Consider the following 13,680-nt stretch of genomic DNA (forward strand, 5'->3'; position numbering starts at 1 on the left):
TATTGTTTAGACGCACATTACGGCAGACACGAAAAATATAGCATTAAAAGCAGTTTTAATATTTAACGGATATTCTAATATTAAACAGTTCTCCATATTAATCCTGATTAAACCGCAAAAGCGGAAAGTTGGTTAACATTAAAAAAAATAATAAAATTTTACATATCCGGAATGTAAAAGGTCGTTTTTCTAAATGTTTCACCAATATGTAAATCTGTCCAGTACGTACTACACATGTCAAAAACAGGTCGCTATTTGTTGTTAGAGTAGATAAAGAAATATGAGTTGTATCAGTTAAATCGAGTGTAGAACATTTAAATATATTTTACATTAAGTCAGAGAAAATGACGGACTTGCTTGATATGTCTTGTAATATTCATGAAGGCTTAATCAAACGTCGAAATTACTGTTAAGCAATCATATTAATAATGATTACTATTAAGCAATCATATTAATAATTATCAATTCTTGTTAAAGCGACAAATATTAGTACGGTTTAAACGAATAAGCATACTTTTACAATTTGCCTTTTTCAATAACACCAAGCTGATTAACTTTTTTCATTTTTAAGCATTATTTCATGTTTTCTTAATAATCCAAAACTCGTGTTTGATAACTAACTTTGATTTCTCCAGAGGCCAGTATTAAATATTCACAATTTTGCCATTTCTTCAGATGAAATGATTTTTTCTCTTGACGAACGTTTCTTTATTCCACTCAGTAATTCTATAAGGCTCATTCGATGTTTCATAGCATCTAATGCTACTGTCCTGTCCTCACTGGCCATAAAAATTGAGTGTTAAGTTGTCGTTTTACCCAGTTACTTGTAATTTACATTAGTTATATACTGTTTTATTTGTTGATCGCTGATGCTGACAAACAACGTATACTTTATATGTGTATCTGCGACTTTCAGATCTAATTACGGGTGTGTGTGTTTAATATCAACAGGTGATATTGTTTACATTAATTAATTAATTCACCTGAGTAATAGGGCTTTCAATTATGAGCAATCATATTTTACGTCAAGAAGCCCGTTTGCTGTAGTATTTGGTTTGCTCGCCATTACCATTTGAGAGTATGTATTACAAACAAATTTATACGAAATTTCTACATATTAGGCTTGACTCAGAATATTTTTGTTTAACCGTAAAATTGCAATGGGATTCGTATAGATTTCCACTGGGTTTTTAAACAATTTATTTTAAATATTATTTACACATAGGGATGTTTGTGAGCCATGAATACGTATCTTACAGAAACCATAATAATAAGTGAGTCACAGAAAATATGAACAAAAATATTGTAAATGTTGAAACAAACCATAACAATTACTATGTGCTGCTGATGTCACATTGTGTTAGCAAATATTTGGATCCCACCAGCGTAAAAAATAAGTCAATTTAGAACACAGTGAAACATGGGTAGTTAGTTCATCGTTCATTAGCTATATTAAATACTGTGTAGCAACGCACGTTAAAATTTTTCATGTGAATGTATAACTCGAGCTGATAACTATCTACAAGCATTAGGACGCTAGGTTAGCGTCTAGTTGACAGATAGTTGTTCGACAAGGCATAACAAATAATTACAACTTACATAAGCAGTTTCTTCAAAATAAAATAAAAACTAATCATTAAAGTTAACTTTAAAATTGACTTTAGAAGCACCTTTTATTTAGTTCTCAACTTCAGAAGAAATATACTAGTTCTTGTTGAGGAAAAGGTTTGATAAAAAACTGTTTTAAAGGCCTTACTTCATAAAAACAAGAATAAATCTCTGATTCGATTGTGATATTATAAATGTGATCGGTTAAAGTCGAGGTATACAATAGAATGTCATTGAGAATAGGATCATTTGAAAGCATTGGGGATAGTTCTCTGACTAGTGGAAAATCGATGAGAAAAATCAATACAACCTCTTCTTGAATAGTTTCTTTACTGCTCAACGCTGAAGAATTTCACGTTTTTATTGGAACAGGAGATGGGCACTTGAGTATTGTTTAGACCACAGATAACAGATTCAGTCCAAACACGAATAAACATAACGACACACAGAATTGAACAAAGACAAAAATCCACAAATAACAGTGCCAATCTAGATTTTAACAAGCACACGAATCCACAAATTACAGCTCCAACCCCGACTTGAACAGACTACAACCCCAACCCATACGTGAACAAACATATGGATTAATCGATAAGAGTCCAGACCTAAACTTGAGCAAACACAAGGATCCACAGATGACAGTCCTAACCCAGATTTGAACAAAAACAAGAACCCATGGATACACTTGCAATATAGACTAGAAGAAACACAAACACACACAGATTATAGCCCCAACTCAGACGTTAACGAACACAATAATCCACAGATTAAAGCTTTAAACCGGACGTCAACAAACATAAGAATCCACAGATTACAGCCCAAACACATACGTGAACAAACATAAGGATTCACAGATAAGAGTCCCGACCTAGACTTGAGCTAGCACAAGGATCCAAGATTACAGTTCCAACCTAGACTAGAAGAAACACAAACATACACAAATTATAGTCCTAGCCCAGACTTCAACGACACAATAATCTACAGATTAAAGCTCTAGTCCAGACTTCGACAAACATAGGGATCTACAGATTATAGCTTTAACCCAAACTTGAAGAAACACAAAGATACTCGATTACAGCTTCAACCCGAATTTGAACAAACATAAGGGTCCACAGACTACAGCTCCAACTCCAAATTAAACAAACTTATTTAGTTCTAGTGGTCTCTTCAGGGTTGTTTTTGTTTCTAAATAATTTCTTAATTTTTTGGGCGTTTTTTCTAATAAATTCCACTAGTCTCTATAGGGTTTTTCCCAATGAGTTTCTGAATCTCCTTGACATTTTTCCTAATGAATTCTAGTGATTCCTTGGGATCTTTTCCTAATGATTTTCAATGGTTTGGGAGTACTTCATAAATTTCAGGTGTTCCTAATGTGCTTCTCCTGACAATTTAAGAGGTACGTTTGGGACATCTCTTTGAACGTTCCGGTGATCCCAAGGACCGCTCTTACAACAAGTTTCAGAAGTCCCTAGGACATACCTCTTTTAAATCCCTGTGATCCCTAGGCTTCTTTTTCTTAAAATTATCCGAAACACTAACTTTCTAAGTTCCAGTGGTCCTTTGGGTTCCTCTTGTAACGAGTTTCAAACGTTTCCCAGACGTCTTTCCCAAGCAGTTCAAGTGAATCTCAAGGAATACCATCATTTAATACGAAAAGTGATTAGATGAAAAATTTAGAGATGAAAATTAAGACTAACGTTTTAAAACTAATATAATTACAAACAAAAATTCCGAGAATGTGCAAACAAAGTAAATATCAAGGGCCTTCACAGCTAGTCCTAGAACTTAACAACGTTAACAATGCCAAGATTTGCTGGTTTATTGTTTAAATTACCAGAGAAACAACAACGTTTCATGCACATCAGTAGAGTGTGTCTAGTAAACATCGAAAACGAAATATTATAACTGCGTTTAGAAACTAAAAAATGTTGCACATAAATATGTTGTAAGCGAAATAACAGAAATGTTTGTTACTAAAATATGCCAATTTAAGTTCGAGATATGTTGACTAATTCATAAAAAAATTTACGCATTTTCGTTTTTCTCTTATGTTTCTTAATTTATCGGACTTCTGTATCATTGTAAACAACTGAAGTTTTTTATTCCCCTGTTTGACAATTTGTTATTGTTTTCACTACTCTGTGCTTAAGTATGAAAGGTATAAGCACTAGCGTAATTGCTTAACTTATTGGTCCTCAAGCCACCCTACCCTTCCCATTCTCTTTAGAATTCCGCAATAGTTAATAACAGGTATTAAGAGTCTCGTCTAGTTTTACTCCACGGGCCTCATGAAATCTAGTTGAGACATCGAGTACAATTCGACAAGTTCTCCTCTGATTTTGATACAATTTTTTTAAAAATATTATACGTTTAACCACATGATTAAATAAAGTATTCAACTGATTTTGATCAAATTTGTGGCAAAGGTTTAGTATTCCCTATGATTCACTGATTAACTTTTGGTGAATGTACCTTAAAGATCAGTGTTATGCTGAGGGTCAAGCACTTTCGTTGTAATGGTAGTAAACTGGGGTTTTGTAATATTTTTAAAACTTTAAACAAACTGAACTGGACAGAGGACCTTGGCACTTAAGACTTACATTTCCGAAAGCAAGTAATTGTTTAGTATATAACTTAAATTGTTATTTGATGGGATTTCACACTTTGAGGGTCTTCTCAGTTTGTTCAATTGTCGGTGTCATAGCCCAAGTGTTAACCAATCAGGAATTGGTTTATACAAAGATATATGTTGTACAAGTCAATCGTTTCGTTTTTATAGTTTTATTTATGATGAAAAATATTACATTTTAAGAATTTTTCGTTTAGGGTTGTTCCTATGTTTAATGAAACTGCACTTTTTTGTGATGACGCGACTTTCCAAATATTTTTAGCTTCAATATTTAAAAAAAAGCACCATTCATTTTCCACATGAGCTTTCTTGTTAGTAAAAGAAGCGTTCTATAAAACTAATCAAATACACATCAAGTTGAATTTAAACAATTTTAGTTGTCATCGCTTTGCTAAATAATTACAGTTTTTTGTTTTATTTCTGTCATGGAGAAATGAAATAGTTGCAGAGTATGCGTAGAAAATTAACAGACCAAAAACTGAAAAGTTTGGTTCAGCAACTGCCATTGAATAACTTATAAATATTTAAAAAATAGTTGTAAATAATACATGAGGCAAGATATAAGTAAATTCAGAAACATTTCGAATATAATCATAAACACTTTGGTCTTGGTAGAGGAACCACAAAATTTTCAGTACTGGCACACTGAGACATTAGTGTTAGCTGTCAATACAAACATATTTATATATTCTATCTAATAACACAAGTAACTTGAACCTTGTCTTACCTTTGAAGTAAGAACCCTCCCGAAGCTGAGCCGAGCAGAATGAAGAGAGATTGGCTGAAGAACACCCACGACATAGTGGAAAATACAGTACTGGTCTTACACCCCAGGTCCAGAAGAGTTGGTCCTAGGAAAGCCACACACATCCCAAAACTCCAAAACACGCAGCAAAGGGTGACTGTAGCGTGTTTATTTTTCCAGAAAAGCTTGTAAAAACGTTCCTTTTTTGTTAACGTAACCGAGTGAGTAAATGCCAAATTGCCCCGCAAGGTGTTAGCCAAATCCACAGCAGATCCTTCTTCTTTAGGGGGAAAATTTGTCGTAGTCTCTTTCTCTGTGTCACTGATGGATTTAGAGGCCTGTCCAAGGGGAGAAGGAAGCCCAGCTCCGTCAGGGAATTCTCCAGTGAATCGCTCCATCGTTTCTGGGAGAAAACTTCGGTTCTGGAGAAACGATAGTCTGTTTTTTTTCCAAAAAAATAGATGTTACGCTTCAGAATCAATACCGGAAATGAAACCACTAGACTTACTGAGAGTAAACTATTCTATTGCTTATTATATAACAAACGTTGGCGAAATATTTCATACGCTTAGCTTAGTCCACGTGCTTCTCTTACGTAATGAATAAACTGGTTTTCAAGAGTCACGAGTTTATAATGACCACAAATTTGATCGCTGAAGTTCTTAAGATGGGCTATAAAAATGATGTTTTGATGAAGTAACCCAACGTAAGATGCATTAGATATTTCACAAGATTGTTCTTAAAATTCTACACACTATCACCTATAACAAATGCGCTTCATTTCATCACCAGCACGTTTCAGTCACTAAATAAATGTCCTTCGAACCCTGGCGGTAATTGTTTCACTCAGAGTCGCAGATCGAAGCTCTTTCTCCAATCACGAGACAAGAGTGTATAGATTTATTTGGCTCGTGAAAGTGTATCTGGCGCTGTTCACGTGCACAAGCTGCGTATATAAAAAAACAAACAGCTCTTCTGGCAGATGGTCAGCTCTTTCCAATCACCATCACATGTACAACAAGCCTAGCACTGAACTTTAGATAACATGTGTTGTCTCACATTAATTATGTTTCGCAAAGCACAAACGATGCAATAATATCAAACCACCACACCTGCAGCAAGTCTAACACTGAATTAGATAACATGGTTCGTCTCACAATTCCTGTTTCATGTGGTCGCAGCTCATACCATAATATTTATATAAAAAAATATTAGTTCACTTCTTCACTTTTACTCCATGTTTAAGATAAGTGAAAAATGTAGAAAAAAACTATCCGATCAAAAAACGAGCATTTATCAATAACGTAACTAATATAACCTAAATTACAGAACCTCAGAAATCAATATAGTAAAGTTCATAGAGTTCAATAAAATTATGTAACTATTACTCAAATCAAAATATTTTGCACCACTCTGCGTAAACGTGTAGTGCTACTTTCATTGCTTTTCTTTCCCGAAAATTCACTTTCTAACAAATGTTTCTATGTTAAAATTTAATCATTCTCTTAATATCGTAATAACAATATAACGGGTACAATGTACCTTCAAATAATACCTCCCGGGTTATTAATCACAGTTAAATTTATATCATTAGCCCTAACACTCAGATCAAATCTTTTGTTTCAATGTATGCGGGCCCGGCATGACCTGGTGGTTATGGCACTCGACTCGTAATTTGAGGGTCGCGGGAATTCGAACCGTCACATTATAACGCCCAATCCCATTACTCGTTGGTAAGAGTAGCCAAGAGAGTGGCGGTGGGTGATGATGACTAGCTGCCTTCCCTCTAGTCTTACACTGCTAAATTAGGGACGGCTAGTACAGATAGCCTTCATGTAGCTTTGCGCAAAATTCAAAACAAACAAACAAACAATCGATGCAGGTGCTGCATACTCTTGTGTTATTGGTGTAATTGCTCAATTTGTGTGTTATCCAACACTCATGTAGGACTTTATGTAATGCTTATACATGTGTGCTAATTCACAAATATATGCATTTATCTATATACATATTTTGCCATTGCACATTATCACGCAGTAGCTCATAATAAATAATCTGTGGCTTTCATGTAGATTTCTGTGATAAATTTCTTGGATTAATTTCGAATACTTCGTTTTGATAGCTATAGTCCGCTGATATCCTGCCATCTAGGAGCTGTCAAGCTCAGCTCATATTTGTTTTCAGACATTGCGTTTCTCTTTGTTTATTTTAGAACAATGCTTCACTAGGCTATCTGTTGTGTTCTTCGTAAGGAATCTAACTCCGAATTTTAGTGTTATATATCTGTAAATTTACTGCTGTTCCATCAGGGACGATAAGTTCATGATATTACAAAATAAATAACCACCACAATTTTTCCAAATTAAACCTTTTCAGCTAAAATTCTCATTTGTAGGAATGATAATCATGCTGTTACTATTATATTTTAGTATATACTTAGAGGAGATATAACTCCTTTACAGCATGTAGAATAGTCTTACTTCTCCAAATATATGGAGGAATATCCAATAAGGACCAGGCAGCATGCTCTATAGAGTTCATGCTACTCAGGTAGATAAGTAACCCTCTCAAAACATCAGACGACAATCACGTCAAAAAATGTATTCAGTGACTTGCTAAGCAAGTCATAACGTCCTTCCAGTTATTGATTTTTCAACCACATAATCATTATAGCTCATGAAATAAATCAAGCACCTATCATTCTATATGTGGCAGCTATATCTTTTAATGCAACTCTCCTCAGTAAGCCAGCAAAAGTAGTTAAGCCCTTCCAGTTCTATTATCTGTGTAATAATCAAGTGAAAACAGAACATGTAGTATATTTACTGATTGCAGTTGGGAATATTACTTGAAAGCTTGGAAAGCAAAGATTGTTATCTCATTTTTGTCACTGATCTTGCAGTCAATGACTATCCTATCTCTGGTTGAACGGGTTATAATAAGACAATATAGTGAATACATTATACCATACAGTATCGCCCAATATTTCAAGAAGCAAAAGTTGCAATGCCCTTTCGAACTCCTAACTAATATCTTTAGTTGTGCATACTGTTTATGTATTAGGTACTGCATTTACTAGCTCCAGCTATCCTAGCTTTAGAAGATTAGCTAGTCTCACCCTCATATCTCCTGGGAGTATGATAGCAGTGATTCAGTCTAGTATTAGAGCTGATTTTTTTTTTACTTCTAACTCCACCATTTTCACATATGAATCATTGTGGGCATCTAGAAAAGTATTTTATGCTCTTTTCCTGCCATTGAATGAGTCAGAATTTGTTGAAGAAGCATCCTTGTCCAATTCTGACTCATGAGTCACAACTTCAAATTCACGGTCAAACCAATGCATGAGAGATTTGTATGTAACGTATTGATGGATCTTATTGACTTATTCCATTTATTTTTGTACCTACCAAAGGTTTAAACCAATAAACCGGTCTGCTAGATTACAAAGTAAAGACCTGTTCAACTGAGCCTAAATGCTTTCTTGTTACTAGTACATACCACAGCCAGATCCAATCTCAACAGTACACCAGTTCCTTTAACATATTGTCATAGGAATTCTGGTGTTGGACAACCTTCTCAAGGTTTTGACAAGAAAACTCAGATGTATTGGCTAATTAATTCAAGCCTTAACCACTCCACTCATTGTCCTATATTTCATCATAATCTATGGTAAGTGTTTATCCCAACTGGCTTGACCAGGATTAAGAAACTTGACAAACATACAACTGGTAGTTTGTATTACCTATTCTATTAAACCACTAGACTGGAGGTGAAAAGGAAATGTGACATCTTCACGATACCTAACAATTTACACAACTCAGAGATCAATTGGCTATTGAAATTAGCTCCCTGATTCATGTGAATGTTTCCAGCGCTCCAAACCATATTATCAATTATTCAGTCAACATATCAGCTAGGTACTTTACCAATTCCATGACCAGTTGTTAAGCCTTGGCCCATTTCATGAAGTAGTCTATGCTAATAAAAATATATAAATGAACTCTACAGTTTCTTAGAGTGCACCAGCAATAGTAGGGGCTATCCAAAAATTTTATCTTAGCCTCAGCTGGTTCTTTCTCTAGGTGGCACATGATGTACAGTATTCATAACAGTACTGAACATATTAACTTAAACATGGCCTGAAGACCTGCTGTAAGACGTTTGCATAAATGTGGATAATATTTTGTCATCTTCCAGTCTTTGTGCTATGCAAAGTCTGGAGAATCTCTTGCCTTGAAACTCTGAGAACCTCCATATGCAGCATAGTATGAGAGCCATTGAAACGTAAGCTTTAATAATTTCAATTTTTAGTTACAATGGTGCTGCTATCTTAGGTAAGTGGCTACAAACAATCACTAAGAATGTGGTGTTTCGAAATATAATATGCCTAATACTAATGTATTGTAGAAAGTATAATTGTAATAATTTCTTGCTGGCTTGTGAAAGGTATATATACCATAAAAACTTGTGTTGTAGCAAATAACGTTTAAACAACTACTGTGTTTGTTGTATCCCAGCCAACCTGAAAAGCTCTGGCTTGAGCGAAATGTGTTATCAGCAATGGATGTAACAAATATAGTGGGGTCGGAGTGATAATAGCAGTTCGTGAAAATCAGCGTATGTGTGTGTTTTCATATTACAAAGCCACGTCAGGCTATCTGCTGAGTCCACCGAGGGGAATGGAATTCCCGATTTTAGCGTTGTAAATCCGTAGACTTACCCCTGTACTAGCGGGGGGTTCGTAAAAATCACTAAAATTCTATATTAATAATGTAGTGTTTAAATGTGTAATGGGTCTAGTAATAATTTTACATAGAAAATATAATTGTAATCACTAATATGATGCAAACCAAGGAAACTGCAGACTTCTTGCTTGGTCATAAGTTGAGGCCAATACCTCACCTGTGCTATCCTAGCATGACCTGCAAGGTCCCCATTTCTATCTACACATTATGACTAAGAGACTTCAATTCTGTACACATGAGCATGAATTTTCCTGGTTCCACTTTCAAGACTGCTTTCTTTGTCCACTAAAATACCATTCTTATGTTCTAAACATACTAGAACATGTAGCCATACACCAAAATACCATCAACATATACCAGTCACTTCTCCTATTGCAGACCTTCAGTGTGAACTTCATTATCCTCTCGATAATGTCTGGTATGTTATATAGGCTAAATGGTAAAACGTGGAATGCACACAAACAATCTATCGTGTTGAAATCAGTTGTCTTAGGTATGCTGTTGTCAACAAGTTCGACTCGCCAGTGTTCTGATGCCAGATATACCAGATATTCATACCATCTATCACTGTTTCAGCTGGATAGCTAACTACAAATAATTACAAAACAACATGCTATTTTATACTTCCTCAAGTAGATGTATACATAAAACTACTGTTGCCTGCTTTCTGACCAAAAAACAGATCATTTCATGCATGCCATCTTTAATCGTGTTACATGTCACTGATGTATTAGACTTTATACATGGTAAACTGCATAAAACCATTTGTACTCAGTAGTACTGTTCTTTCCTTTACAACATACACTTATGCAATCCACTGTTCCTGAGCTCGATATGTTGAACGTTTGACAACTCTCTTAAAATATATCATTTCACTAGTTTCACAGGTGAAAGTGACAGATAATTTTCACATTATGCCATCCCAGTAACAGAACTGACATGGGATGCAAAGTAAGATAATCTAAAGATTCAAAATCTCAGAATGCATAATTGAAAATATTTTGCATATAAACCTAGGACAAAGCAAAGGTATAGCTTAGATAAGATGAACTAATGGCTGAAACCCGAGGAATTGAAATCTAATAACATATAATATAGCCTGGTGAAATCATTGTCTTTTAGACATGTTGTATAAAATTTACATATATTTAGAATAAATAAAGAATTTTGAAAAAAATTACATTAAAATACGAGGATAGAAAACGACGTATTGTATACCTGTGTACTACAAAATAATTCAATTCAAGTAAGGTGAACTGAAGCTCAAAATTCAAGAACAACAATCAAAAATAGCTTATTGCAGTCTAAGTAAGATAATCTAAAGATTCAAAATCTCAGAATGCATAATTGAAAAAAATATAATATAGCTTAGACAAGATGAACTAATGGCTGAAACCCGAGGAATTGAAATCTAATAGCATATAATATAGCCTACATAAAAAAATGTTTGTTTCTTTTTTAATTTTGCGCAAAGCTTCACGAGAGCTATCTGCACTAGCCGTCTCTAATTTACCAATGTAAGACTAGAGGGAAGGCAGCTAATCATTACTATCAACCGCCAACTACTCTTTTACAAACGAATAGTGGGTTTTACCGCCACATTATTATGTCCCCAAGGCTGAAATGACGAACATGTTTAGTGTGACGGGTATTCGAACCCACGACCCTCAGATTACAAGCTGAGTGCCTTAACCATCTGGCCATGCCAGGGCTAGAGAGAAGGCAGCTAGTCATCACCATCCATCGCTATCTCTTGGGCTACTCTTTTACCAACGAATAGTGGGATTGATCGTCACATTATAACCCTACAACGGATGAAAGGGTGAGCATGTTTGGTGTGACAGAGATTCAAACTCGTGACCTTTAGATTACGAGTCGATCGCCCTACCCACCTGGCCATGCTAGCCCAAATAGAAAGTAATATAATGTAGTCATGCACCTAATGAAACAGTGAGCTTTAGCCCTATATTAATAATATTTATGTAAAAAAACTAAAAAAAAACATATTTAAATAGATGAATTACTTTAAAACAGAGAAAGAAAACTGATAATTATTGGCAAATTTATAAATAATTTTGAATAATTCAGAAAAGGCAAAAAAATTATGTCATATCGTATATAATACTATTGAAAAGTATTTCAATTTTTCATGTAAATATATTTCTATCTTCTAACCATTGTAATATATTATTTACAAATTGGTGGATTGAAAGTGAACCATCTTTTCAATAAAACCTTATTTCCTGAAAACCTGTGGACTTTGTTGTTAAGGTATATGTACCAACTTTTCATTCCATACTGTGCTTAACATCATAAATTAGGTGAATATTTTGTTTTGTCATAATATAATAATAGTGTATCGGTAATAAATAAAGAGCCATTTTGAACATTGAACCCAATTTAAATTCTAATTTAACATATTTCATTTTGAGGATACGTATTTCTTTTATTTAAAAGTTTGAACTATATTAATCATTTTTTAGTATTTCAAACAGGTAAAAGAAAAATCAACAGGGAATATGAAGTGGTGAAAATAGATATATATGTATTTGAATAGCGTTACTGTAACTTATCGTCAACATGAGCTGCAGTACATATTTGGGTAAAAACCTTATTCTGCCCTCACATAGACTTGAAACGTGGGTCTGACCTAAGCTGCAGATTCAAATTAAATTGATCACATAATATGTCAAGCTATTCCTGCGGCACTATGATAATTGAGATAAGCATATCTGGATCCAGTCTAACAGATGTGGAAAAAGGGACATGTATTACAGTGTTCAAAAGAGGCGTGGTAGGAGAGTGCACATCTAGCAGGTGTCAAGTTGGCCACAACAGTTTCATTGTTCGGTTGCTGTAAGACATTGGACATTCCAATGTATCGGCAATAGAAAAAGTCTTATAACATATCTGCTTCCAGAGTGAATTGTGACTGCAAACACATAATGAAAAGAAGAAAAAAGAGGAGAACCACAGTTGAACCACATAGTAAAGTGAAACAGTCATCATATAAAACACCAACCAATATTTTCATTGCATGGCGCTTCACAATCATCTTCAGAGAGACCTTACGAAAAATGTTACAACAAATAAACTTTTGTAAAAGGAGGCCATTTTACTACTGGACTCACTTATTAGCAAAGAAAAAAACCTTCAGTAATGTAAAAAATATGAGCATTAGACTAATCAAGACTTATGTATTTCGACACTTTATTCTTTTTTGCAAAATTAAGAATAGAAATATTCGGAAAATACACAAGAATAACTCAACTTTCTTATTTCCCAATTGTTCAAGCCTCTTGTGGTAGAGTCGTGGTATGGGATATGTTTTTCTTGCACGCTTCGGACCTCTTTAGAAGGTAGAATGAATGTCACAACTTTTGTCAGCGTTATTTCTGAACAAATACTTTTAGCGAAGCTTTATGTGTATTCTTACAGCACAACTACTTCTAATACAAAAAATTCTTACATCTACCGTGATCACATTGTTTGTGCATAGTTTGGCTGACATATTGGAGACTTCAGACATTACCTACGGCCACCACAATTACAGATCTCAATCCCATTCAGCATATGTGAAATAAACTAGAAAAGCACGTTGACTATTACAATCTTGCTCCACGAATTTTATACAATATTAATAACTGAATGGAGGAAACCTTCAACACAGTTTCCAGCACCTTATGGATTTTATCCTACGCCTTATCATGGCTGTAACTAGTTGTTACAATATTCGAATATGTGACCTCCATGACATATTACATTTCCCGAACGTAAATTAAGTTAATACACACTCTTTCGAACATATATACATATATATACTTATACATAAATGCAAAAAAAGTAAAACTCGAAAACTTTACACCTCACCTACATAACCAAATCATTGTCCTTTAAAAGACTATTCTGACTATATGATTCAAGGATATGCCCTATGCTTTTGTAGGTTG

The 13,680-nt window shown here is 34.4% G+C and overlaps 1 protein-coding gene across 2 annotated transcripts in view; it reads right to left on the minus strand.

Annotated features, from left to right (window-relative positions):
* The window catches only part of LOC143234780 (major facilitator superfamily domain-containing protein 4A-like), a 78,040-nt gene extending 72,005 nt beyond the window's left edge, over nucleotides 1–6,035 (minus strand). Inside the window, exon 1 of one of the 2 annotated variants that reach the window (XM_076472398.1) lies at nucleotides 4,965–6,035. In XM_076472398.1, the coding sequence (XP_076328513.1) occupies nucleotides 4,965–5,380 (416 nt within the window). In that variant the 5' untranslated portion in view covers nucleotides 5,381–6,035. The remainder of the gene's footprint in view (nucleotides 1–4,964) is intronic. The other variant, XM_076472399.1, reaches the window with a different exon arrangement.
* Between the last annotated feature and the right edge of the window lie 7,645 nt (nucleotides 6,036–13,680).

Source organism: Tachypleus tridentatus, chromosome 12, assembly GCF_004210375.1.
Source record: "Tachypleus tridentatus isolate NWPU-2018 chromosome 12, ASM421037v1, whole genome shotgun sequence".
Classification (NCBI taxonomy): domain Eukaryota; kingdom Metazoa; phylum Arthropoda; class Merostomata; order Xiphosura; family Limulidae; genus Tachypleus; species Tachypleus tridentatus.